The sequence below is a fragment of the Molossus molossus genome, unplaced genomic scaffold (genome assembly GCF_014108415.1).
Source record: "Molossus molossus isolate mMolMol1 unplaced genomic scaffold, mMolMol1.p scaffold_m16_p_5, whole genome shotgun sequence".
NCBI classification, from domain to species: Eukaryota; Metazoa; Chordata; class Mammalia; order Chiroptera; family Molossidae; genus Molossus; species Molossus molossus.
This window is the reverse complement of record NW_023425388.1, coordinates 64,756,722-64,783,066: the sequence shown is the minus strand read 5'-3', so window position 1 is coordinate 64,783,066 and position 26,345 is coordinate 64,756,722. Positions and strand designations below refer to the sequence as shown.

Genomic DNA, 26,345 nt, shown 5'->3' with positions numbered 1-26,345 from the left:
CCTGAATTAGTCTGTTATACCAAGGTTTTACTGTAGAAACAAATGCAAAAACTGTACCCATGATGGGAATGGTTTATTCCTTAAACAGTGTTAGCCAATCACAAAACAATTTTCTTACCTTTTAACTTCAACAGTATAATAGGGACATTCTGTTCAGGACTTTTTGCAACTTCAGCAGCTAGAGATAAGATCCTTGGGTCTGTACCTGTTGGCTTCATTTCGCATATCGCCTGTATTTTAACAGAATCGGAAAATAAAGGTCAAATATAATATCCTAAAATATTCACTCCCTAAATGTTTGAAATATCATTTCAATATAAATGAAAACTTAACTTTGCATGCTTTGTTTGAGAAGTGAAGGGTAGGTGCTTTTTTTAATTCCATTTCTCCCTTATAGGAAACTAGTTTTTCTAACTAGTGTACCTCCAAAAAAAGCTAGAGACCCCTAAATTTTACTGTAACAGCTATAGTAGGTGGTGTTTACTGTGTACTAACAGTCAGGAACTGTGCCTGGGGCTTCACATTCACTCTGTCTAATCTGAACAATTCTAGGATAGGAATTAATTTTCTTTTATCATAAAGAAAAGCCGCATATGCACAAAAGAGCTAACACAGGCCTGAGACTGCTGTTTTTTCAAAGGTGTCCTTACAAGGCTGGCCCTTGGTTGGTGTCTAGGAACTTGGATTTCAGGAGATTTCTACCATTCCCTTATAAGAATGGCTCACTCTGCCTCAACAATGTGATTTATGCTGAATGTCTGCTTTCTTTCCTGAAATTTGGAATTCTGGTACATGGTAGCAGAGAATGCCTACACAACCATCTTCCAATAAAGACTCTGGTCACTGAGTTTCTAGAGAGCTTCCATGATAGACAACACTTCAATATGCTGTCACAACTCATTGTGAGAGAAATTAAGAATGTTCTATGTGACTCTACTGGGAGAGGCCTTCTGGAAGTTTGCACTTGTTTTCATCTAGATTTCGCCCCATGGGCCTTTTCCTTTCACTGGTTTTGTTTTGTATCTTTTCATTACTATAATAAATCACAGCCAAGAATATGCCTATATCCTGAGAACTGTGAGGCCTCTTAGTAAATCACTAAACCTGGGGTTGGTCTTGGTGATCCCAACACACAACTCAGAAATGTTATGTAATTATAAAATAAGCAAAGCTTGTTTATAAAAATATGCTGAATAAAATAAATTATCTTAAACACATTTTTAATCCACATCCCAATTCGTTACTAAAACTTTTCTTTATAAAAAATAATTTAATGTAAAGCATTCAAAGCTCAAAGATATCACTCTTAAACAAGTATAACCTTTACTTATAATTAACAGAAGCTAACATATTGTTTACTATGAACTAAGCACTGTGCTAAATGCATTTATATGCATACCTTATTTAATCCTCACAACAAGACTATAAGGTAGAGCCATAATCATCTCCATTTTACTCATAAGAAAAATAAAGCACGAAGAACTTAAGAAACTTGTCATGGTTTCCCTAGCATGCATCCAAATCCAAATCAGTCTGACTCCCAAGTCTGTGGTGTTAATTACAATGTTTATATCTCCTCCCGTGTAAAACAATAAAAAAAACAAAACATACCCCCAAATTACCTACTTCTAACTCACTTTTTAAGCTATTATTCCCCCATAACTGTCCATCCTTTATAATAAAGAGTTGGTCATAATACAGGCATCCCAAATCATCCCTTATTAGATAAAATACGAACCATTAAAAAAAAACCACACAGAATTTTAAGAAATATTTTAAAGTAAGTCCTGCATAACTCCTGGCACATAGCAGGCATACAACTTTCCAAGAATGTGGATATAGTTATCTCATTCTTTCCAATGGCAGCATCAAGCTTTGCTCCTCTATAGGAGTGAATCAAAGTACAGTAGTCCCCCCATTATCCATGGTTTTGCTTTCTGGTGGTCAACAGAGGCCCACAAATACTAAATGGAAAATTCCAGAAATAAACAATTCATTTTAACTTGCAGAACATTTGGAATAGTATGATGAAATCTTGCACCATCCCACTCCCTTTTGCCCTTGATGTGAATCATCCCTTTGTCCAGTGTCTCCACAGACTTCCCACCCATTAGTCACTTAGTAATCAGATTGTGATGACTTCAACTGTCCTGGTGTCAAAGTGCTTGTATTCAAGTAACCCTTATTTTACTAAATAATGGCCCCAAAGCACAAGCGTAGTGATGCTGGCCAATTTGAATATGTCAAAGAGAAGCTGTCAAGTGCTTCCTTTTAGTAAAAATGTGATTACAATACAATTTGAGAGATCACATTCACATAACTTTTATTAGTTTAATGTTATAATTGTTCTATTTTATCATTATAGTTGTTAATCTCTTACTGTGCCTAATTTATAAACTTTATCATAAGCATGTATACATAGGAAAAAACAATATATGTAATGGTTTGGTGCTGTGGTTGCAGGCATCCGTTGGGGGTCTTGAAATAATATCCTCCGTAGGTAAGAGGGGACTACTGTATACTTAATTATCCCCTCTATTGGAAGTCATTCAGAGTGTATGCTATTATAAGCAATGCTTCAGTGAATATCAACGTACATGTCTTTATGCACTCATGCTAGTACTTTATAGATGAATTTTCCTTGAAGTTGGATTTATCATAGATTCACAATTTTTATGTAGTTAAGTATAACAATCTTTTGCTCTATTGCTTCAGCCATTGGTGTCATGCTTAGAAAGGTCCTCCCTACCCTAAGAGTTAAATATATATTCTCCTATTTTTTTCCTATTTTTTATGGTTTTGTTATATTTATATCTTCATTTAATTTACATCTTTATTTGTATCTTCAATACACATGTAACTTATTTCTGTGAATGGTGTAAGATAGGAATCTAACTCAACTTTTTAAGTTAGATGAGGTTATCGATCAGTGAAAAAAGAACAAGCACACATGGCCGTCATAAATTCTTGAGGTAATTAGTCGTGAACAGATACCAATCTGAAATTCCACTTGGGTATATTTTTGGACTCTATTTAGTTCATTAATCTACTTCTTCATTTCTAGGCTAGTGCAACATAATTTGGAGAAAATTCACACTAAAAGGTAAGCTTCATGAGGGCAAAACTCAGACCACCCTTGATAGCTGCCTGCTTGTCTCTGGTTCACTACTATATTCTCAGAGGCTAGACTACAGCCTGTCATATGATAGAAACTTAATGAATATATGTTGAAAGAAATAAAGGCACAAATCTGGAGCATTACAAAACTCAATTTCTTTTTTTTTTTTTTTTTTTTTATCCTCACCCGAGGATATTTTTCCATTTTTTTGTACAGATAGAGTGGGAGGGAGAGAGAGGAAGGGAGAGAGAGAAACATCGACGTGAAGGGACACATCGAGTGGCTGCCACCCGCACGACCAACCAGGGCCGGGGACAAACTGCAACCGAAGTACGTGCCCTTAGCGGGAACCGAACCCGGGTCTCTCCGGACCGCAGGCCGACGCTCTAACCACTGAGCCAAACTGGCCAGGGCAAAACTCAATTTCTTGATTCTGCTTTTCTCCTTATTACAAAATAGAAACCTCAGATTTCTGGTTGGAAGCCTTTTTAGATTAAATAGGCTTAAAACACTGTTCTTACCCTCCGGCTAACATAATAAAAAATCACTGAAACACTATCATCACCCAACATGTGGGGGGCATTATGTTGGATGCAAGGGTCACAAAGATTTTATATAGGATATACTCCCTGCTAATATTCTGATTGGGAAGGGAAAGTATACATACACACACAAATACAAACATGTTAAATAAAATAATTATATAAAATATTAAGTGCCAAACAGATAACACAGAAGATAATACAGACCATAGAGTGAGAGGATCGGGCTTCCCTAAACCAGTTTTCTTATCTGTAAATTAAACAAAATAGCAATTCCTACTTCCTAGAATAATTCAAGATTTAGACTAAAAGGCAGTCACCAAGGATGGTCCTAAAGTGTTGCATTAGAGTTAATCCTCAATAATAATAACCATTTGGAGAGCTTTCATTATGAGTTTTATAAGCTTTCATGTATTAACTCGTTTAATTCTCTCAACAACCCTAAGGTGTAAGAATTATTACCACTCCACGCCACGCCCCATTTTAATGATTAGCATACTTAACTTTGATTTGCACAAAGTCACACTGTAAAGTATGAAGTTCAAACCTAAAGATTCTGGGTTCGACTTAACTACCACACACAAGTCTTAGTACACCTTAAAAGAGTAGAATTTAGACAAGCAGACAGATTGTTGGAGACACTCATCTAACTGCTTAGAACAGTAAATTGACAAGTTTGGCTAAGATATTAGTTAAGTAAGGGAATCAAGTTTGATTACATTATTAACCTTTTTTAGAGGTGCTTTTCCCTCTAATACAACACTTTTCTCATTTTCACCATTATTAAACTCATGAACTTTTTGACAGAAAAAAAAAATTATTTTCTATTATAAATGGTACTACCCTGTTGCCAGAGCACAAGCTCTGGCCTTGATCCTTCGGGGATCTTGTGGCTGTGTGGTTACCGCGGATCACTTGTGAAAGAAAGAAATAAAAGAAGACAACCCAGAGAAACCTAGTTGGAACTGATCCTCAAAATCTGCAGCTTCGAACTCCGAAATCTTTTTTCCCCTTCGCTTCACGTGCCCTGACTCTGTGGGTCCTAACAGCTCAGGGAACTTCCTCTGGAACAGGTCAGAAAACGATTGCCTAGGTAACGGCGTCGCCTTCCAGTCAGCTCCAAGCACCGAGGCTCTGAGGCCGCGGGCTCCTTTACTCCTGATTCTAGAACCAACTTCGTCGCTACAAGGCCTTGGGTCAAACGCCAGGCCTTGCGCCCCAAGTCCGTCCCTCCCTGGACCTCAGTTTCCACACTAATCTCCACAGAGAGGACGAGGAGCAGGCCTATTCTCCCGTGAAGAGCTTCTACACGCCGGGTCACTTTCCCCAAAAGTCTGGAGTCCCAGCCTCTTGGTACCTCGGGGACCTCTTCTTCCCCAACCACCACCGCAGGCCCGTTACCTCTTCCCGCTTCGCGTTCCTCCACCAAAGCCCCCTACTCCCCACTCCGCACTCCGCACCTCAGAAGCGCAGCGTTCCCGGAGCGGCGTGCGTCGCAACGCGGGAAGGGGTCTAGGGGAGGGGCCAGGATCCTGGAGCCAGGGGGCGGGGCGTCTTTCGCCGGGAAGCCAATCAGCACGCGAGGTGTTCCCGGTGGGCGCGCGCGTTGAGCGCGGGGCGGAGTCTGGTAGCTGCGCCGGTGGCTGCGAGCGCCGCTTCTCAGGCTGAGGTGGCAGATGGTCCCGAGGAGCAGCGAAGTCGGAGCCGCAGAGAACGATGAATGGACCCTGGTACAGCAACAGTCGCGAGCGGGTTCTCAAGTTAGGCGAGAGTTTTGAGAAGCAACCGCGCTGCGCCTTTCACACTGTGCGCTGTGAGTGAGGGCAACCCTGGGAAAAGGGGGGAGCTCTGGGTATGGGAGTTTGGAGGCGCAAACGTCTCCGTGTTCCCACAGACTCCCTTATTCTGCTGGAGAATGGGATGCCCTGTGCGATCCACTGCCCAGCCTGGAATCTGAGGGGGGTCGGTGGAAGGAGCCAGAGCCCAGCAGGTGGGGGTCAACCCTGGGCAGAGAGATTTACGTGAAACCAACAGGCGAAAGGGACATTTTGTGAAGGTCTGCAGGAGTGACTGTGGAGACAGACTGACTGCGGGGTGATTCCGAGGTGGGAAAGGAAACAGTAAGGCTACAAGGGGAAGGGAGCAAAGGACTGAACTTAGGCAAAAGGAAGGGAATGCCTGGAGAAATTATCCCTTTTTTCTGCACTTTGTCTGCTTGGCTTATTAGGGTGGCTAATTAGGGTTCTTATGTATCTTCTGGGGGGAGATTCTGAACCATTCCAATAATCTGCATCTCTTTTGAATTCCTGATTATCAAATACTGATTATCAAAGTATTGGAGGGTGTGTTGTTAATTTCTTTTCTTTTTAAGATAAGCATTTTTTTAAATTGATATTAGAGAGAGAAAGGGAGAGGGAGAGAGAGATAGAAACTTGATGAGAGAACATCGATTGGCCACCTCCTGCATGCCCCCCACTGGAGATCGGGCCCACACCTGGGCATGTGCCCTGGTGCATGGGTCTAAGCTCAACCACTGAGCCACACCGCCAGGTTATTTCTTTATTGGAAGGATATTTACCTCCCTACGACTTCTCCTTTTGATTTACTCGTGGCTGTCCTCTGGAACTAGTTTTGATAAATTATTCTTTTTTATGTTGTTGAGGTAGAAAAGGAAGCTCTTATGCTTTTGTAGTTGGATGGTAGATTTCAGGAAGGGAAATATAGCATATTATGATTTGATGTGTAAAACATTCATTCTTTGCATAATAGCCCTCATAGAATTATGGAGCGGAAAGGAAACTTTGAGATCACTGAGTCATAACCTCTTATTTTCCTGTGCCAAAACTGTAAAGTAGGTAATTTTTCACTTCCTTTCCCCAGCTGTGCCCTTCGTAGTGTCTAGTGTCTCACCATTCCACCTTTGTCAGTCATTCTGCCCCTAGAATGTCCAGAAATCTTTATGGTTTTTACTCTGAGGTGTTCCATACTTCAACCAAAACATGCAATTAAAACTTACATTCCCCAAAAGTTTACTTACATTTTAGACAATCTAATTATAGTAACTCACAGTAAGATATGAAGAACCAATAGGTTACTAATTTTCCAAGGATATACTTATGTTTTATAAAGGGTTTTGTTAAGCAAAATTAATATCCAATTGATGGAATAAATTGGGGAGATATTTGTGAACAGAGGCTCTTAAATAGTGTCTCCTGAGTATTCTTCTTCTCCATATTCTGTTGTTCTGAGCTCCCCACGGTGAGACAGTAAGGGCTGGCTATAGAGTTTTTTGCCTCTTCCCTCCCATTTTACAAAAGTATGTGTAGTTCTTATCTGGTTTCTCCATGCCTTTCTCTCAAATAATATCGCCTCTCTCCTTTCCTCTTCTTTCTCAGGTATGCAATAGTCTTTATTTTTCAAATTATAAAATTTAAGATTATAAAAATTTGCTGAAGAATATATTTTTATATAACTTGGGCATATATTCTCTTTTTAAGGGTGTTGACCCCCAAATTAAGTGAATAAAAATAGCTTTTGAAAACCACTTTGCAGGTGCTTATAAACCTTTCATTTATAAAAGTTCTCAAAATGCTGGAATTGTGTCATAAGAGTCTGAGAATCAGATGATCCACCTACAAGAATTAAAATAAACAAAACAACTACCATAGTAAACCCAGATGTGTGAGTACACTCTTAGTCCTATGGAAGATATTAGAAAGGTTTTCAGCCCTTAGTTTTATTCTTATTGAAGCAGGTAGAATCTTTCTAGATTTATTTATATAAAACCAGTTATTCTTGAGGATAGATTCATTTTCTATATGATCCTCACTTTTAAGGACTCATAGTGAAGGAAGGAAACAATAGAATAGGTGGTCTGACTTTCATACACTAAGCTGGTGAGCCTAATTTATAACACTCAAGTCATTGTAGTCTGGGAGAAAGTAACATTCTGTCTTTATATAAAGGATAATTATGACTGTCAAGTATGCTTTGGAAAAACTTGTATGTGAATTTTGGCCTCTACCACATATTTGTTATGTAAAATGTGATAATATCTAAATTTTAGATGTTTTGTTTTGTTTTGTTTTCTATTAAATAAGATAGCGTAAACAACCTAGCACAGTATTTAGTGCATGGTAGAGAATAATAGTAGTTATCATTATTCTCATGTGTATGAGGAATGCTAATGAATGTAATTTACTTAAACTTTCAAAAGCATTTATCAAGGTTTGGCAATAAAACTATCAAAAAGTTATTCTGGCATGTGGTCGGGAAGACATGGGATGTTCTATAAATGACAAGCCGAAATGCTTAGCAGCAGATGTTTTACTGGGCAGAAGAGTTTGAGTTACAGGACCCATCACAACAAATTTTGGATTTGGGCTAGTCCTAGTTTTCCAATGTATATACAAATAAGGGAATAATCATTGAAATTTTTAAGTTTGTAAATACTGTCACTCTTTGTTGTCACGAAATGATGAGCTCATGGGCATTGACTACTGGGAGATTGAGGTCAAGTGAAGCCACTTTCAATGAAGTGGTTTTTAAGCTTTTGTGTGAGAAAATATTGGAAAATACAGTAATGAAAAAGAAGATTAAAATTATATTTAATGTTCTCTGATCAGTGCGGTATATTGGCAACAGTGTGGGTTTTGGAGTTAGTTGAATTAGTTCAAATCTCAGGAAGTAAATTTATGACATTAATTGTGGATTCTTTTATGAAGATAATGACATGTGATATTACAGCCAAAACAGTCAGAAAAGTGATCAACAATGACAGAAAAGTGTTAAGTACAAAGTTGGAAATGCTTTTCTATTCTTTATGTAATATAAGTAATTGTATTATAAGCCTGAAGAAAATAACATAGATGAAGGAAATCCAGAGAGAATAAATAACAGTAAAATTGGTGAAATTTCCAAACTAAGGAGAAGTGAAAGAACATATAAACTTTTTAGTCTGGAATCAGCAATTTACGGGAGAATGAATTTGACATCTGGAAGCATATGCAAAGCATGAAGATGAAATTATTCAACAAATTCTAAAATTCTAGAACTATACTTAACTCCTTGAATCTCAAAAAGTTGTATACTTAAAAAAAACCTTGTTGTTTAAGGGTAAATAAAAGACAACATTACTTAAATAACAAAAGTGAAATTTATTAATCCTAATAGAATAATTAGAAATGCAAATAAGTTCAGAATAGTTTTGATAGACTTGTTGATTTTAAGTTCATGCTTATCATTAAGTAAATCTACAGATATTTTGAGTACATCTCTGTCTTTTCAGTTATCTCAGATACTATAGGCATTTATGGATAGGCTTCAGGGGCTTATAAATCTTTTGAAATTATACAGTATTTGATATGTGTATTTATGTACGTATTTTTGTGTGGATAGAATCTGTAGCCGGTCTATAATTTTCATCAGATGCCCATAGGGACTTATGACTATCCCTTATCTCCTAACACCACCCCACCAACACACACATACACAAAAGTTAAGAACTGTAGATATAAGGCAAAGAGGTTGTATAATATGAGTGGACAGAGTATATGTGGCTTGAGTTCCTGACTTGATCTTTTACTGGCTTATTACAGAAGAGTGCCCTACTGGTAAAATATGGGTCAGAATATTCAATTCAAAGAGATGTAAAAATAAAAATGATGATTTATTATGAAGAAAAATAATGTTTTAAACACTAAAATGGAGGTTCTAACAGTCTATAAGCTGAATTTTTTAGATAATTTGACCCACACAGTTAACTATTTACAGCTAACATGAATTAGTTATAAATACCTAAAAAATCAAGATTTTTTAATACAAAACCTGGATTACCAGCTTATCTTTAAAAAACCAAAAGATAACTAAGCAATACCTAGTGCATATTCCTTTTGACAGCGGTTGGCTGGAGCCGAGTTGTAGTTCTCCTCTTGGAATTGGATTTATTCATTCTCTGGGTCACTATGGTTCCTGCAGGTTTGCTTCAGTGCCTTGGGTTACCTGTCTGACTTCAAATCATTATTTAATGGTAGTCAAATGACAGTCATACCTCCCAGTATTGGTCTTTATGTCACTGTCAGAAAAACATGGGAGGTCAGAGGGCCATAGTTTTACTCTTGGATGTAATTGCTAATGTTATGAATATTTATTATAGAGAATTCTTTGTCAAATATTAAGTAATAGGTGCCCTCTATGAGAACAGAAGCATACTAATGAAAAGTACAAAATGAATATGGCAATGTCTACCCTAAAGAAATTATAGTTTTGAAATAAAGATGAATCTAATCCTCAGGAAACAATTAGAAGACAAACCTCTACACATAATTTAACTTAAATTAGTTTATACTTAAAAACAAGTTTGGAGGTGGTTCAGAGAAGGGTTAACAATATGAACCAGAGTCAAGTACAAAGATCTCCTGTATACCCATTATATTAAAGGCTAGGAGCTGTGCTAGGAGCTGCAATTTTGGAAAAATTCAAGTATGAGGCATTGTGCTTTAAAAGTTATGGAGACTAGCCCTGGCCGGTTTGGCTCAGCGGTTAGAGCGTCGGCCTGCGGTCCTGAGAGACCCGGGTTCGGTTCCCGCTAAGGGCGCATACCTCGGTTGCAGTTTGTCCCCGGCCCTGGTTGGTCGTGTGGGTGGCAGCCACTCGATGTGTCCCTTTCACATCGATGTTTCTCTCTCTCTCTCTGTTCCTCTCTCTCCCTCCCACTCTACCTGAACACAAAATGGAAAAATGTCCTCGGGTGAGGATAAAAAAATAAATAAATAAAAGTTAGGGAGACTTGCCCTGGCTGGTTTGGCTCAGCAGTGAGAGCGTCGGCCTGCGGACCAGAGAGTCCTGGATTTGGCTCCCGCTGAGGGCATATACCTCTGTTGTAGTTTGTCCCCCCTGGTTGGGGTTATGTGGGTGGCAATCAGTCGATGTGTCTCTCTCACATTGATGTTTCTCTCTATTCCCTCCTCTCTCCCTCCCACTCTATCTGAAGATAAATGCAAAAATGTCCTCCGGTGAGGATAAAAAAAAAAGTTATGGAGACTTGACTTGGGGTGGTGACCACACCATACAATGTAAAGATGATGTGTTGTAGAATTGTGTACCTGAAATATGTATAATTTTGTTAACCACTAAATTTAAAATAAATAACTAAATAAATATTACAGTCCAATAGGACATGTCCACAAAGCGTTAAATAATTTCAGGTAATATAATATATGTTAGGTTTTGATGAGTGACATGGTAAATGTTATAGAAGTGGATAAGAATTGAGATTTTTGAAAGTAGGGAAAGGGCTAAACACAGAGAGCCCTTCAGAGAAGAGGGAACTTGAAATAGGATTCAACTTCTAAAAGAGCTAAAGCACAGAGAAAAGAGGAAGGATGAACTTTAGGTACTTTGATAGTTAAGCCTTTTGTTAACTGAAAGCTAGTTTGTCCTAAGCAAGAATGGAAGATGTCTCTGAAAAGATACTATGAAAGAAGACATAGTTATCTTCTCTCTCCACTGATGTTAATATCAGTGAAACTGATGTCAGAGGTTGTTGGCCAACCTCTCATCTTTATTCTAGCTGGATTTTGTGGTTTTGTGGTTTATTCTAGCTTTAGCACATATTAACTGCATGAACTTGGGCAAGGAACATAATTTCTTACATCCTCACTTCTCTTATCTATGAGAAGGATATTCACTACTTTATAGGATTATTGTGAAGCTTTGAGATGAAAGTGATTGGAAAATTTTTTTTTAACTAAACTAATTAGCACATAAATTATAGCTGTTATTATTGTTTTATTTTATATCTTATTCATTCTCTTGGATTGTTTGCTTTCTACTTTCTCTTTATCTCTGTGATACTCAAGGCTCAATTCTGATTTTTTTCCTTTAATATGACTGTCTTTTCATCCATTGACATTTTTTATATGAAATTGTTTTTGTTATTTAAGTAGAGTAGATATACAATATAATGTTAGTTTCAGGTGTACCATATCGTTATTAAACATTTATATATCTTACAATATGAACACGACAATTGACTTTAACGGTTATTTCCCTAAGTCCAAAACCTCTTTCAGGCATCTAAAATGTAACACCTTAATTATCTTTTATCTTTCTCATTACCTTGCCACTACTAACAAACACCCAAATTTATGTTCAGTCTTATCTTTATCCTTAGTCTTACAACCTAGGAATTCATTATAAACCAAACTCTTTCATGTTTTTCATATTGCTTATGTTATTTTTAAAAACTATTTCTTAAAACCTAGGAATAAACATCAAGATTTGAAGGGACGGTTATTGTATGTATTAAGTTTTGAATGAAAGCAGCACAAAGAATATACCATATTATAAAGAATACTTAATGTGAATTGGTGTTTAAGGAACAGAGGAATGGATTTAATTTCTTTTTATAGAGTTTTTATGATAATTAAATATGAAGTGTTAAGCAAGGTGCTTGGCATATAGCAAGTGTTACATAAATGTTAGCTGTTATAATTGTTATTGTGAAGCAGGGCCAGCCTTTGTTTATTGGCAGAGTAATGATTTGATGAGCATTAGAAGATTCTCCTTTCCCAAGAACGCCCATTATAGTTCCCTAATGTTCACTAATAAATATTTACAACTTTGGATTTAGGTTTTTTACCTTTGATGCTTCCCTGATAATATTAAGATAAATCTCTTGAAACTGAGGGTAATCGGGAGGGGCCTCTCAGGGGCTGATAATGTTCTATTTCTTAATCTGGTTGCTGATTACACATGTGTCACTTTGTGGAAATTCATCAGGCTTATGATTTATGTTATATTTTGCATGTATGTTATATTTTAATATAGAGTTGACCTAGAAAAAATAAATATAACCCAAGGAATTCTATATCCAACTTATCGGTCATTGATATATATTCATATGAATTATTTGTAAGTGGTTTTCATATTTTAGAGATTTTTAACCTGTTCAGCATGTGAAATATCTCAGCACACTAAATTCCTTCTAGGTGATATATATATATATATATATATATATATATATATATATTTATCATTATTGTTGAAAGTACTACAGATATCATTCCTGTTTTCCCACATTGACACCCTCCTTCTCGTCCCCAGCCCCCTAGGTGATATATTTTAATGACATTATTTGAATTACAGTTTAACTCAATATGAAAATTTATTTTAAGTTCTTCTGAAGTGGCAGATTTGGTTAAATTTATACATCCTTTAATGGTGTATATGTAATCCATGAAAACCTTAAGCTGTTAAACTAAATAAGATTGCTTTTCCTTAAGTTTCCCCATTAATATGTATTTGCTATGTATTCGCTATGTATTCATTCATTTTGTATTCTGCTAGGACCACAGACAAGCTGTAGGCACTCAAGGTGGCTTAAAAAAATGTATGGGAGAAAAAGATTGAAAATGTTCTACTGAAATCAGTTTTTAGCCAACTGTGAAAACACTGACATTATTTAGTTTTTAGCACTGGAACATTTTAGTTCCGTTCATCTTGATCTAAACAGGATTCCAGGGAGCATGGTTTAAAGAATATGGTTTTAAAGTATAGCTATTTCGCCCTGGCCGGTTTGGCTCAGCGGTTAGAGCGTCGGCCTGCGGTCTGGAGAGACCCGGGTTCGGTTCCCGCTAAGGGCACGTACTTCGGTTGCAGTTTGTCCCCGGCCCTGGTTGGTCGTGCGGGTGGCAGCCACTCGATGTGTCCCTTTCACATCGATGTTTCCCTCTCTCTCTCTTCCTCTCTCTCCCTCCCACTCTATCTGTACAAAAAAAAAAATGGAAAAATGTCCTCGGGTGAGGATAAAAAAAAAAATAAAATAAAATAAAAAAAAATAAAGTATAGCTATTTCTTTTTTTTCTCCTCAGAATTATACATACAGAAGTAAACTGGATTGTATTTTGGGTTTTTATTTGTAATAAAAAGACTTCTTTTTGTTAATCCTTACCCAAGAATATTTTTCCATTGATTTTTAGATAGAGTGGAAGGGAGGGAGAGGAGGGAAGGGGAAGGCAGGGCAGGGGAGGGGAGGGGAGGGGAGGGGAGGGGAAGAGAGAGAAGAGGAAGAGGAAGAGAGAAGGAAGAAAAGGAAGGGAGGGAGGGAGGGGAGGGGAGGGGAGAAACATCGAGCATTGATCAGTTGCCTCTCACAGGATGGAACCTGAAGCTCAGTTTTGTGCCCTTGACTGGGAATTGAACCCTTTGGTCTGCAGCAGATGCTCTAACTGCTGAGCCAAACCGACCAGAGCATATAAAGACTCTTTTAAACCATTTTAATTACTGGTTGTTGAAAAATGATTTATCACTCTGAAACATGCTCATATTTTTTATATCCAGGTATTTGGATGTTCCATCTTATAAAAGTCTGTGTCTGTATCTATTTTTAGATGACTTCAAACCTGCTTCTGTTGACACTTCTTGTGAAGGAGAACTTGAGGTTGGCAAAGGTGAACAGGTGACAATAACACTGCCAAATATAGAAGTGAGTATTTCTGTATATTTAGAATAAAGGGATATTTTTGTAAGATTTCCACTAAATTTAAATGAAATAATTATATAATTCATACAGTGATAGTCAGTTAAAGTAATTAATTAACACAGAGAAGCAAAACAAAAAAACCCTTTAGTTTAGGTGAAACAACCTTAAAATGCTTTAATCTATTTTAAAAGTTTCAACAGTTATATTAATGGTTTGAAACAATGTAAGTCTAAACAAATATTTATTAAATTACTTGTATAAGCCAGGTTTTGTACTCTAAACTAGGAATAATAACATATCCCCTGCCTTCTTGTCCTAATCTGTAATACCACAAAGACATGTAAACATCTAGTGCTATAAGATAGAGCATGTAGAAAATTCTGTGTAAGCACATAAGTGGAATCAAATACTCTGCCTAGTAGAATCTTGAAAGGCTTCCAAATAAGATGTTATTTGAGCTGAGCCTTAAAGGACAAGTAGAATTTCTTCAGGTAGAAAAGGAGTAGAATATTCCAGGAAGAAAAAATAGTATGTGAAAGACTAATGGAGAAAGAACAACAAGTTTGTGGAATAGATGAATTAATGTAGTACCGTACAGAATAATGAAAAATGATTAATAGGAGTAGAAACTGGAAAGGTGTAGGTTGGGATCAGATTGTGAATAATTTTTTATGTTGTAATATAGAATTTAGATTTGATTCCATAGGTATTAGAGAATTATTAGCTGATTTTGACACAGAGAGCTAACGTGAATAGATTTGTGCTTTTGGAGTGATTTTAGCAGTAGTTTAGGGAATGGGTTGGAAAAGATAGAGACTAAAGTCGGGGAAGCCTTAACCAAAGTTTTAAAATTTGATCATTTAAAAAATTTCCAAATGTATCCAAGTAACACTATCAAATACTATTTACATAACTATACAAGTTCTTTGTTACATACTCTAGTTTTCTCAGTCCTTGAGTACAAATTTTTTAGCATTCGGCTTAGTTCTTTTTTTCTTTTATACTGACTTGATTTATTCTCAGAGAAAACCAAGACTGTAACTTTAATATATAAAGAAAACACTGGACTTTCTGAGATTTTTTTTTTTCTTTGCTTTGTTTAATTTTTGTAATAGGAATGGTTTTGTTCTAGTTTATCCACATTTTTTGTGTGCTTGTATAAGATGACTTGTCATGGTTAGAGACGTAGCAAACAAGCTCTCTATCCTCTAGTCATCTATCTTTTTCTTACTTTTATCAGGCAAAACAATTTAATGAGATCCCACTATTACATCAGATTGTATCAGGTGATTGATGTCTTTGAAGTTTCCTAAGGTAAATTAAATTTGTGGGGGCTTTTTATTGTATATTTCTCATTTGCTCCCTTAGAAACTGGAGGAAATGAAAATCAATTTATTATGAGACACTGTGGATTTGTGTTACTTTGTATGATTGATTGTCTTATGAAAATATGTTCAGATTCTGGCATCTCTAAAATAGTTTGGAAATCTAGTATCCAATAATCTAAGGCTTTTTTGCCTTATGATATTTACTAAAGAAAAACCTAAACTACCCACTTAATTTTGAAAGTTATTTAAAAGCCTTAAATTGATAACAGGCACCCACTAGCCTAATCTTAGATTATAGGACTATTGATTAGTAATGATTGGCATGCAGAAAACCTTTAGTTAGGTTCTTCTTTGCCATGTAGAATATTGTTTTCTAAAATTGCAATTCCCCATCCTCATCACTCGCATTGCTTTTCTACTCCAAGCAGATGAGGATTCTTACATTTATTAATAAACTTTTTTCATTCACACAGATCATGCTTTAAACAAGAGTTACCATTCACCATGTCTTTGGTTATGGGCTCAATTGAAATACCTTCTAAGCAGCAATTTTCAACCTGTTGGGGATTGATGACCCTTTCACAGGGGTCGACTAAGACATAACAGTAGCAAAATTACAGTTATGAAGTAGCAACGAAAATAATTGTATGGTTGGGGGTCACCACAACATGAGGAACTGTATTAAAAGGTCATGGCATTAGGAAGGTTAAGAACAACTGGACAGCTGTAGGGGGAAATTTGCAAGTTTTCAAATTGTATGTTTCTGAAACAGCGAAGAAATCACTTGGGAAAAAGTGACTATCTTCCTACCCTAGCCCACCAGAAATATGTCCAAAAAGAATATGCTTCAATATTTGTGTGTGTGGATACATGTCCATGAGAAAAAGAGAGCAGGAGACAATATGGGCAGGCAGACCATATATAAATGTATCTTCTGTGTAATAAGTCCTGCATTAGGTAGCTATTGGGAATACAGAAGTAGATTAGACATGCCCAGTGTTCTAAAACATATTATTTAATGGGGAAGACAGGAAATAGAGGATTAAAATATAGAAGGACTATCATAAAGGTATATACAGAATGTTAGGAGAGGTAACTAAGCCAGGAGAGGGAGATGAGACAACAGGATGCTCTGTTTTGAAAGTGAGTTGAAGTTGCCTAGGTGAAGGAAAGAAGGAAGGATATTTTAGGCAGAGAAAAGAAAAAGATAAATGACAAAGCAACAAAAGAATCTGTTATATTTGAAGACCGGTGTAGAAGCTACTGTGGCTAGGTCAGAAGGGATGCATATGGGGACATAGTGGGAGGTGGAAAGGTATTTAGGAATCAGATAGTAAAGGACGTTTGTGTGTAATGCATAAGTGTTTAAACTTATCCTATAACTTTTAGACATTAAGAATGAAAGAATTGTTAAAATTACCACCTGTCAAGAGCAAATATTTTTTTCTGCTGAGCTTACTTACAGCCCTTAAACAATTGTGAATACTAATAGAATTACAATTTCAAATGAACTTTGTGAAATTTTTCTTCTTAATTAAAGAACTTGTTTAAACAAGTAGGAGGTTTATGTTTCTTCAGAGTTCTTCATTTTGTGAGTATTTTATGGAAATGTAGTGATTATTTGTTTGGGGCATTTAGATTCTCCTATTTTCTTTATGAATTTATTTTTATCATCATGGTAAAAATGCCTAGAAGTTTGGAGTCACCCCATAAAATAGAACAGTTTTAAGAAGGTTCTGCTGGCTCTTCAATAGGGTAGATTTTCTAATTCTTACTCCTCTAGTTTTTATGTTTGTTTGTTTTTGTGGGCTTTTTTTTTAAACGAATAAAAAAATAGACAGTTTAGCTAGTTAATATCGGGCATTATCTCTCTTCTTTATAAACAGTTCTGTATGGTTAACTGCTATAAAATCAGAAAATGTTGAATGTTGAAAGGAAAAGACTTATTTGACCATTACAATTTGTCATTAGTGCAGTCCAAGTTTGGTATATTTTTAGTGCTGACTGTCTTGGTGGGTACTTTTGTAGGCCTCGATGAAATAGCCCACTGGAAACTTCCAACTGTATTTTCTGTTACACAGGAAATGCATCTGTAATGGTTGCTTATGACTTTATCCCTCAAACTTTGGACATGTGAGAGTTCTTTATGTCTGGTGGACTATTATGCCACTCTATATGACCTTCTTGAGCAAAGTACCTTCCAGGATGAATCCAGTCTGATCCCTTTCATTAAGTTTACTTAGCTCATGTGGAAAAAGAGCCCACTACATTCTGGGGACTTCAGCCTATTTTAGTATCAGAATCCTATTTTAACAACTTGTTAGTTATATTTTTTTCATTTTATTTTTTATCCTCACCCAAGGATATTTTTCCATTTTTTGTACAGATAGAGTGGGAGGGAGAGAGAGGAAGTGAGAGAGAGAGAGAAACATCGATGTGAAGGGACACATCGAGTGGCTGCCACCCGCATGACCAACCAGGGCCGGGGACAAACTGCAACCGAAGTACGTGCCCTTAGCGGGACCCGAACCCGGGTCTCTCGGGACCGCAGGCCGACGCTCTAACCGCTGAGCCAAACTGGCCAGGGCTTGTTAGTTATATTTTTAAATGAATTATATATTTTGTCATTACATAATCAACCTTTTTATCCTGTTTTGGTGATTTTAGTCATAAATGCCATCTTATCTGATATTAATATTGCCACCTTTGCTTTCTATTTGCATGTTTGTTGAATCTTAATTCTCTTCCTTTTATGTAGCTGACATTTTATTTTAAGTATATCTTTTGTTAACCGAATATTATTTTATTTTTAAACCCAGTTTGACACATTCTATTTTTACTAGGAAAAATTATATCCACATTTAATTCAAAGTTGAAATACTTGATTTTTGTTTCTATTATTTTGAAGTGGATTTATTGGTTATTTTAATTTATTTCCTCTTTTTTGTTCTTTATTTAGTTTCAGGCATCTCTTCTTTCTTTCCTCATGTTACTTTAGGAATACTGTTGTACTTTTCTATTCCATTACTAATTACTTTCCATTACTTTCCTTTCTTGGTATTCATAATCAGGCATGATCCAATTTGCCTGTCATCAGATAAGAAAAACTAGAAGGAGACTATGGAGGAAAATTACAGTAATCTAGGTGAGATGATGATAATTGGGTTCAGAGCTGGGTAACAGCAGTAAACATGGAGATGATAAGATATATTCAGTAGTTATTTAGAGGTATCCTGGCGGGTAAGGATCGGTTGGAGCATCGTCTCATACACCAAGTGGTGGCAGGTTCGATTCCTAGTCAGGGCATATACCGGGTTTCACGTTTGGTCCCAAGTGAGGACATGTATGGGAGGCAACCAGGCTTGCTCTCTCTCTCTAATCAGTTTTTTTAAAAGTTATTTAGAGGCAAGGATAGTTCATATGCTTAGGAATTTCTTGGTACTTTAACACCCCTTTCTTGGGTATGGAATAAGATACTGGGCAGAAATTAAAGTTTAAAATAAGAGTTGTACATTTGAAATCTGTATCGTTTTGCAAACCAATGTCATCCCATAAATTCAATAATAAATAAATAAATGCCAATAAGCATATGAAAGAATGTTCAACATCACTAATCATCAGAGAAATGCAAATTAAAGCCACAATGAGATATCTCCTCACACCTGTGAGAATGGCTATCATCAATAACTCAACAAACCGCACTCAACAAACCACAAGTGTTGATGAGGATGTAGAGAAAGGGGAACCTTTGTGCACTATTGGTAGGAGTGCAGAAAGCAGTATGGTATTATCTCAAAAAATTTAAAATGGAACTACCTATGACCCAGCAATTCCACTTCTGGAAATATATCCAAAGAAACCTGAAACACTAATTCGAACAAATATATGCACCCCTGTGTTCATTGCAACATTATTTACAATAGCCAAGATTTGAAAGTAGCCCAAATGCCCATCAGTAGATGAGTGGTTAAAAAAGCTGTGGTACATTTGCACAATGGAGTACTACTCAGCCCTAAAAAATGAAATCTTACCTTTTGCAACAACATGGATAGACCTGGAGAGTATTATGCTAAGTGAAATAAGCCAGTCAGAGAAAGACAAGTACCATATGATTTCACTTATATGTGGGATCAATGAACAAAATAAACTAACAAAGTGGAGACAGACTATGGATACAGGGAACAGACTGACAGCTATCAGAGGGGTGGGGGGTTGAGGGTTGGATGAGAAGGGTGAAAGGATTAAGCAAAAAAAAAAAAATACTCATGGACACAAATAATAGTATGGTGATTACCAGAGTGAAGTGAGAGTGGGGGGAAGGTAGAAGAAGGTAAAGCGGCAATAAATGGTGATGGAAGGGACTTGACTTGGGGTGATAAACACGCAATACAATATATAGATAATGTATTGTAGAATTGTATACCTGAAACCTATGTAATTTTATTAACCAATGTCACCACAATAAATTCAATAAAAAAATAGTAAGATGAAAATTATATCTTAATCACCACCAAAATGTTGTCAACTATATTTCTGTCCCTTTCTAATTTTCCAAAGTCAACGAAATGTATCAATGACTCCCCCCAAAATAAATAAGAGTGGTGCTCAGTTTCATAAGGAAATAATGTTTAATTTTTAAAAACTTGTTTAAAGTGTAAAAGACAGATATAGAGACTATGAAAGTCTTATTTAACTTGTTAATTATGATAAAAAATGTTCATCTTGTTTGTATTCAACATTCATGGAGTATCTGTGAAGGGCTTGGTAGTTGAGATGCTAGGAGCAACAACAACAAAAATATAATCTATTCCTTAGTTTTTAGTACAATAATGTATAGTGATTTTAAGATGTATTCTATTCTAAGTAATACAAATATCTTTAAGAAGAATATATTGCATGAATCTCTTATCAACTGTAATTTGGAGTCCTTGGGTTGCTATTTTGGGGTGTCATAGTCACTTGTTTTCAGCCAGCACATTTGAAAAATATACTTGCCAGCCAAGTAGGCCCAATTTCTTTTGTAATGATCGTGTTTCTGGCTCTTCACTTTACTAGTGCTTTACCTAAGTGCTCCACATGTCACTCTTGTAAGGCCACTCCAGACATGTCCTCATCTGTGTGCTATGCATGCTTGATTTCTTTGGTCTTAAAGGTGAGGTGAAAACCTTTTCTTATTTTTTTTGTTTTGTTTTGTTTTGTCATTTTCTCTCCCTATCTCACAGAAATCTCTAATCTACCCCCCATTTATGGTATCCTCAATCACCAAATTTATCTCATACTATTTCTTGTGGTCACATGTTAAATCTCTAATGATTGTTGACTTTTAAAATATCATATACCCTTTAGTTTTTTTAGAAGTCACTGTTTTCTAACCTAATCTTACTGTTGTATTTAACAAAATTGTTATAATCAGTGCTTTAAAATTTTAATGCACTTTTATAAAGTTCAAAGAAAAGCAAACATAACACTTTATTATTTAGGGATACATATAGTATATGGAATAAAGTTAGAGGATGATAAACATAAAATTCCTTCAGGATTGAGCAATGCAGATGAAGGAGGGAGGAGGAGCTCATCGGTCATTAGTAATAATCTAGGTTTCTTTAACCTTTTATTATGGAAAATAAAATAGTATAATGAACCCCCATGTAATCATCATCAAGCTTCAATAATTACTAACATTTTCTAATCTTTTTTATATATGTTCTCCTACTATTCTTTTTTTTTTTTTTTTTTTTCGTCAGAGACAGAGGACGGAAGAGGGAGAGAGAGAGATAGAAACACTGATGAGAGAAAGTATCGATTGGTCGCCTCCTGTATGCCCCCACTGGGGATTTGGCCCACAACCTGGGCATATGCCCTGACCAGGAATCGAACCAGCAACCTCTTGGTGCATGGGTCCATGCTCAACCACTGATCCACACAGCTGGGCTCTCCTACTATTCTTGCCTGGTATATTTTAAAGCAATCCCAGAAATGCAGACTGGTACAGCCACTGTGGAAAACAATGTGGTGTTCCTCAAAAAATTAAAAATTGATCTACCATTTGACCCAGTGATACCAGTTCTAGGAATATATCCTAAGAAGCCTGAAACACCCATCAGAAAGAATATATGTACCCCTATGTTCATAGCAGCACTATTTATAATTGCTAAGATCTGGAAACAGCTCAAGTGTCCATCAATAGATGAGTGGATAAAAAAGCTGTGGTACATATGCACAATGGAACACTATGCAGCTGTCAGAAAGAGAGGTCTCTTATCCTTTGAGATGACATGGAGGGACCTGGGGAGTATTATGCTAAGTGAAATAAACCAATCAGAGAAAGACAAATACCACATGATCTCACTTATTTGTGGAATATAATGAACAAAATAGACCCAGAGACCTAGACAGGACTATGGATCAGACCAACAAATCTCAGAGGAGGGGTGTGGGGGGGCTGGATGAAATAAACTAAAGAACTTATATGCATTTATCCATTACCAATGGACATAGACAACAGTGCCAGGGAAGTGGGAAGGGTGTCTAGGGGAGAAAAAGAAGAAATATCTGTGACAAAAATAAATTCATAAAAATTACCCCCCCAAAAAAAGAAAAGAAACCAAAAATAAAGCAATCCCTTTTCATAAATGTTTATGCATGCATTTCTAACTGATTTTTTTTTAACCTAAGTACCATGCTGTTATCACAGGTAACAGAATTAATTATAATACCAGGTCCATAGTCACATTTTCATGATGGTCTCAAAAATGTATTTTTAAAGTTTTTCCCCTAGGAATCTAAATAAGATTTTTATAATATTTTGACATTATGTTTCTTAAGTCTCTTTTGTTCTGTAAAAGTCCCTTCTTTTTATACCATTAGTTTATTAGAGAAACCAGGTTATTTGTCTTAGAGAATATACTGACATTTTGGGTTTCAAATTACTTCTGTCTGGTATTATTTAACTTCCTTTATTCTTCAAATTTCCTGTAAACTGGTAGTTATATTTAAAGGCTTGATGAGCCCGGGCAGTATGGCTCAGTGGTTGAGCATTGACCCATGCACCAAGAGGTCGCCTGTTCAACTCCCGGTCAAGTTACATGCTCAGGTTGTGGGCCTGATCCCAGTGCAGGGCATGCAGGAGGCAGCCAGTTGATGTTCTCTCTCTCTCATTGATGTTTCTATCTCTCTCTCCCTCTTCCTACCTCTCCCTCTCTCATATCAGTAAAGAAAAAAATTTTTTTAATTAAAAGTCTTGATGAGAGATTCTTTATGGGGTTTTTTGTTTGTTTGTTTTATTTGTTTTTAGCAAGACTGCTTTATAGATGGTGCTGCATGCTTTCTTTTATATTACATCATGAAGCATATAATGTCTGGTTGTCCCACTTTTAATGATGCTAAAATTAATCAGTAGGTTTAGTATAACAGGTGTTCCTTGGTACATTCATTTTCCTTAATCTGCATAGAGAGGCCCCACTTGAAGAAAATACAGATTTTAAAAGACTAAACTTATGAAGCAGGAAGAGAGGTAGGAAATATGATTCAGTGCTTGTGCTCTCTTATCTGTAAAAAATATTGGTTGTATTAGAATTGAATCCTAATTACCTGTTGTAGACCAATGAACAAATCTTTACTAGCTCAAGGAAAGTACTCTCTATTCCCTTTCCTCGAGTATAGCAGCTTTAAGATCTCAGTCTTTCTTCATCTCTGAAGTTTTACTAAATTTAGGTAGTTAGGTGACTTGAAGTGTAACATAGATGGAGAAACACAGAGGATCTCAAAGTCCCTCCCAACTGAATTTATATGATAAATTTCAAGTAATGATAATTAACTTTTTAAACAGGGATCAACTCCACCAGTAACTGTTTTCAAAGGTTCAAAGAAACCTTACTTAAAAGAATGCATTTTGATAATTAACCATGATACTGGAGAATGTCGACTAGAAAAACTAAGCAGCAACATCACTGTAAAAAAAACAAGGTATGTGGTTAACAAAACAAATTATTTTATCGGCACATAATTTACTAAGGAAATGCCAGTGAATAAGTTATTTTATTAAGTCACATGATTATGTAAGGGTTATTTCTATGTAATACAAAAAGTTTAAACCTTTGCCAAGTTAAGATTTGGTGAAGAACCTCAGCCAAGAGCTTGTACCATTTCTCTCTATAATATATGAGAGTTTGTTTTGTTTTTTAATATATTCTACATGTGTAGATATATCTTATTGTATTGTAGATGTTTACATAGAACTGGACTGAAAGGAACCATTATATATTCTTCAGTATAATTTCATCTTCATTAGTAAAAGTTTATTGAGCACTAGAATACGTAAAGCACTTTGAAAAGGAAGGTTTTTGATATAAGTACCAACCTCAAAACTTCCGCACTTTAATTGGATTAACATTTGATTTTTTTATTAGGGAAGTCAGTAAGAGAATACAGGCATCTCATATCCTTTTTCGGAAATAGGCAGGTGCATTAATTGCTATGTAATATAAAGGACTTTCTCTAAAAGCCATGCAAATAGTAAAGATAAACATTGCTCTTGGAATTAAAGGAAGGGAAAGATGGTTGATTGGAGCATTCAGGAAGCCCTTATTGATGTAACTTGAGAGGAGGTTAAGATTTAGGGCTTTTGTCCCCCCAAAACATAATTGATAAGAATTACCTTTAGTGGTTGTTAAATATAAGAGTCCCCGGGTTATTTTTATTGGTAGAAAAGTTTGAAAATTACTGATTTAATTGATCAGAGAGAACATGAGGATGTAAGCAAGGTTTGAAGGTAGGACTATATCTGACTTATTTGGGACCAATGAATAAGACCTGTTTGAATAGAGCAAAACTTTATCTCTGTGCCTGCATATAAATAAGTATTGGAAAGTGAGGAGTGAAGCTGATAGTGGATTAGAAGTAAGGTCATAAAGGTAGGTTAAAGCTAATGCTTTCAATATTAACTATGAAATTAGGATGTCTTAAGGGCTCCATTGGCAGTATTAAATGTATTAATTTTTTTAACTAGGCATTAAATTTTTTTATTAAAATATTTTTGTTTTGAAACATTAATACACCAAACAGAGTAAAGTGAAACTGCGGGAAACATACATAAACCATAATTTTGAGAGTAGGAATGAAGAGAAAAGTGAGGTGCTAAATACTTTATGAGGGAAGAACTGACAGGATTTGGTGACTGGTAATGGGAGAGGCAGAAAAGTCAAGCATAATTATGTTATACACTCTTCTTAAAAGTATTGAAAGGAAAGAAAATGCCTCAAACTCAGCTGGTGTGGCTCAGAGGATTGAGCAGTGTCTCATGGACTGAGAAGTCCTGGTTCAACTCCCAGTCAGGGCACATTGCCTGGGTTGTGTACTTGATCCCCAGTAGGGGGTGTGCAGGATGTTTCTATCTCTCTCCCCATCTCTCTAAAAAAAATCAATAAAAACATATTTTTAAAAAAGAAAAAAGAAGATGCCTCAAAGTTATGAATGAAAAATGTGGAAGTGACTTAATTTTAACAGAAATGATAAATTTTAGAATTTAGGGAATATATTGTACCTATTGTACACTTAGGTATATTTTAATTTAGGCATTTGTATATGTCTTATCACTTCAATTCTGAGCAGTGGTTTTGTTTTTATTCACATTTGCATCCCTCAGTGAAACTGAGTATGTGCCACACATGCACATATAGCAGGCTCCAGAAATATTTGTTAAATAATGAATTAAATTAGTGTTTTAATTCTTGAATGCCGTTTACAGATGTCTAGGGAAAAGAATAAGTGGTCGACTTTAGTAGTTCTGTAAGTTGAAATTGTTGTTACATTGCCATCATGCCTATTTTGACCTTTGATATTCTTAATTGCAGAGTTGAAGGAAGCAGTAAATTTCAGTCTCATGTAGAGCATCAGCAGCAACAAATGCGGAATTTAACTAGAACTCCCAATCTTGTAAAAGATTCTCCATCCGAAGACAAGATGTCCCCAACATCTCCAATGGATGATATTGAAAGAGGTAAAATCTAAGTGTATGTAATGTTCCTTTACAAGAAATTATTAAGAATAAGTGAAATTTTTCATTTTAATTAACAAGAAAACTAACTGTAAAGTTTTATTAGGAGCATAGTATTTTTTATTATTATGGTTTTGGGGGGGTTAAGAGTATAGTTTGTGATTTAGGGTATTATGTAATTATGTATCTGTACAAGAGAATTTGTGTCTTCTTTTATTATTCAGGGGAGGGAAATTGTTTAGTAACTGGAGTGTGTGTAACTGGAGTTTTTTCTTTTTGACAGTTGTGATGATTCAAATTCAGTTCTCCACAGCATCTTCCTGTCGAAGTTCTTTTTGCATAGCCAGACTATAGATGTCTAAGATGTCACCAAAACAATAGTGAGGTGAGGAGATATAGTAAGTGGAAGCAGCCAGCAAGTTCTTCTAAATTGCTGCTCACTTCTCAGCAGAAAGGTGTTTCTAGGGAGGCACAGTCCTTTTGACAGTAAGGAAATTTCCGTTTGTTTTTTCTTTCTAGCTGCAGTTTTGGTGTTAGTGTAATAGTAATTGTGGTAGGAGTAAGACCTGGTCACCAAAGTATATTTGCTTCTGCACTTTTCCTTCATAATTTATATACAGCAATCCAATTCCACTTGCCTCCTTCTAGGCCCAGTATAGTATTAGTCCCCTAATATATTAGTGTTCCCTCTAATAACAGTAAGGAAGATAGAATGCTCGAACCCTTGTTGCTGAAAGGGATTTCAAATTTTATTATATGTGCTTCCAAAATGGATTCAAATCATGTCATTAATCTACATGTATACTGTAAAATACTGGAAAAGAAAATCATGGTATTAAAGGGTAAGAGGAAGCAAATTTGTTAATTAATAAAATATTAA

General features: G+C 36.0%; 2 protein-coding genes across 4 annotated transcripts in view; one reads left to right on the top strand and one right to left on the bottom strand.

Annotated features, from left to right (window-relative positions):
• Positions 1–5,104, bottom strand: part of IQCB1 (IQ motif containing B1) — a 67,612-nt gene extending 62,508 nt beyond the window's left edge. For both annotated transcript variants that reach the window (XM_036242895.1, XM_036242896.1), the window contains exons 1-2: positions 5,062–5,104; positions 119–230 (exon numbers count right to left, since the gene is read on the bottom strand). In XM_036242895.1, the coding sequence (XP_036098788.1) occupies positions 119–218 (100 nt within the window). In that variant the 5' untranslated portion in view covers positions 219–230; positions 5,062–5,104. The remainder of the gene's footprint in view (positions 1–118; positions 231–5,061) is intronic.
• Positions 5,105–5,369: 265 nt separating this feature from the next.
• EAF2 (ELL associated factor 2) overlaps positions 5,370–26,345 on the top strand; it is a 59,195-nt gene continuing 38,219 nt past the window's right edge. Inside the window, exons 1-4 of one of the 2 annotated variants that reach the window (XM_036243317.1) lie at positions 5,370–5,473; positions 14,052–14,146; positions 23,300–23,436; positions 25,323–25,468. In XM_036243317.1, the coding sequence (XP_036099210.1) occupies positions 5,377–5,473; positions 14,052–14,146; positions 23,300–23,436; positions 25,323–25,468 (475 nt within the window). In that variant the 5' untranslated portion in view covers positions 5,370–5,376. Of the gene's footprint in view, positions 5,474–14,051; positions 14,147–23,299; positions 23,437–25,322; positions 25,469–26,345 lie in introns of those variants that run through there. The other variant, XM_036243318.1, reaches the window with a different exon arrangement.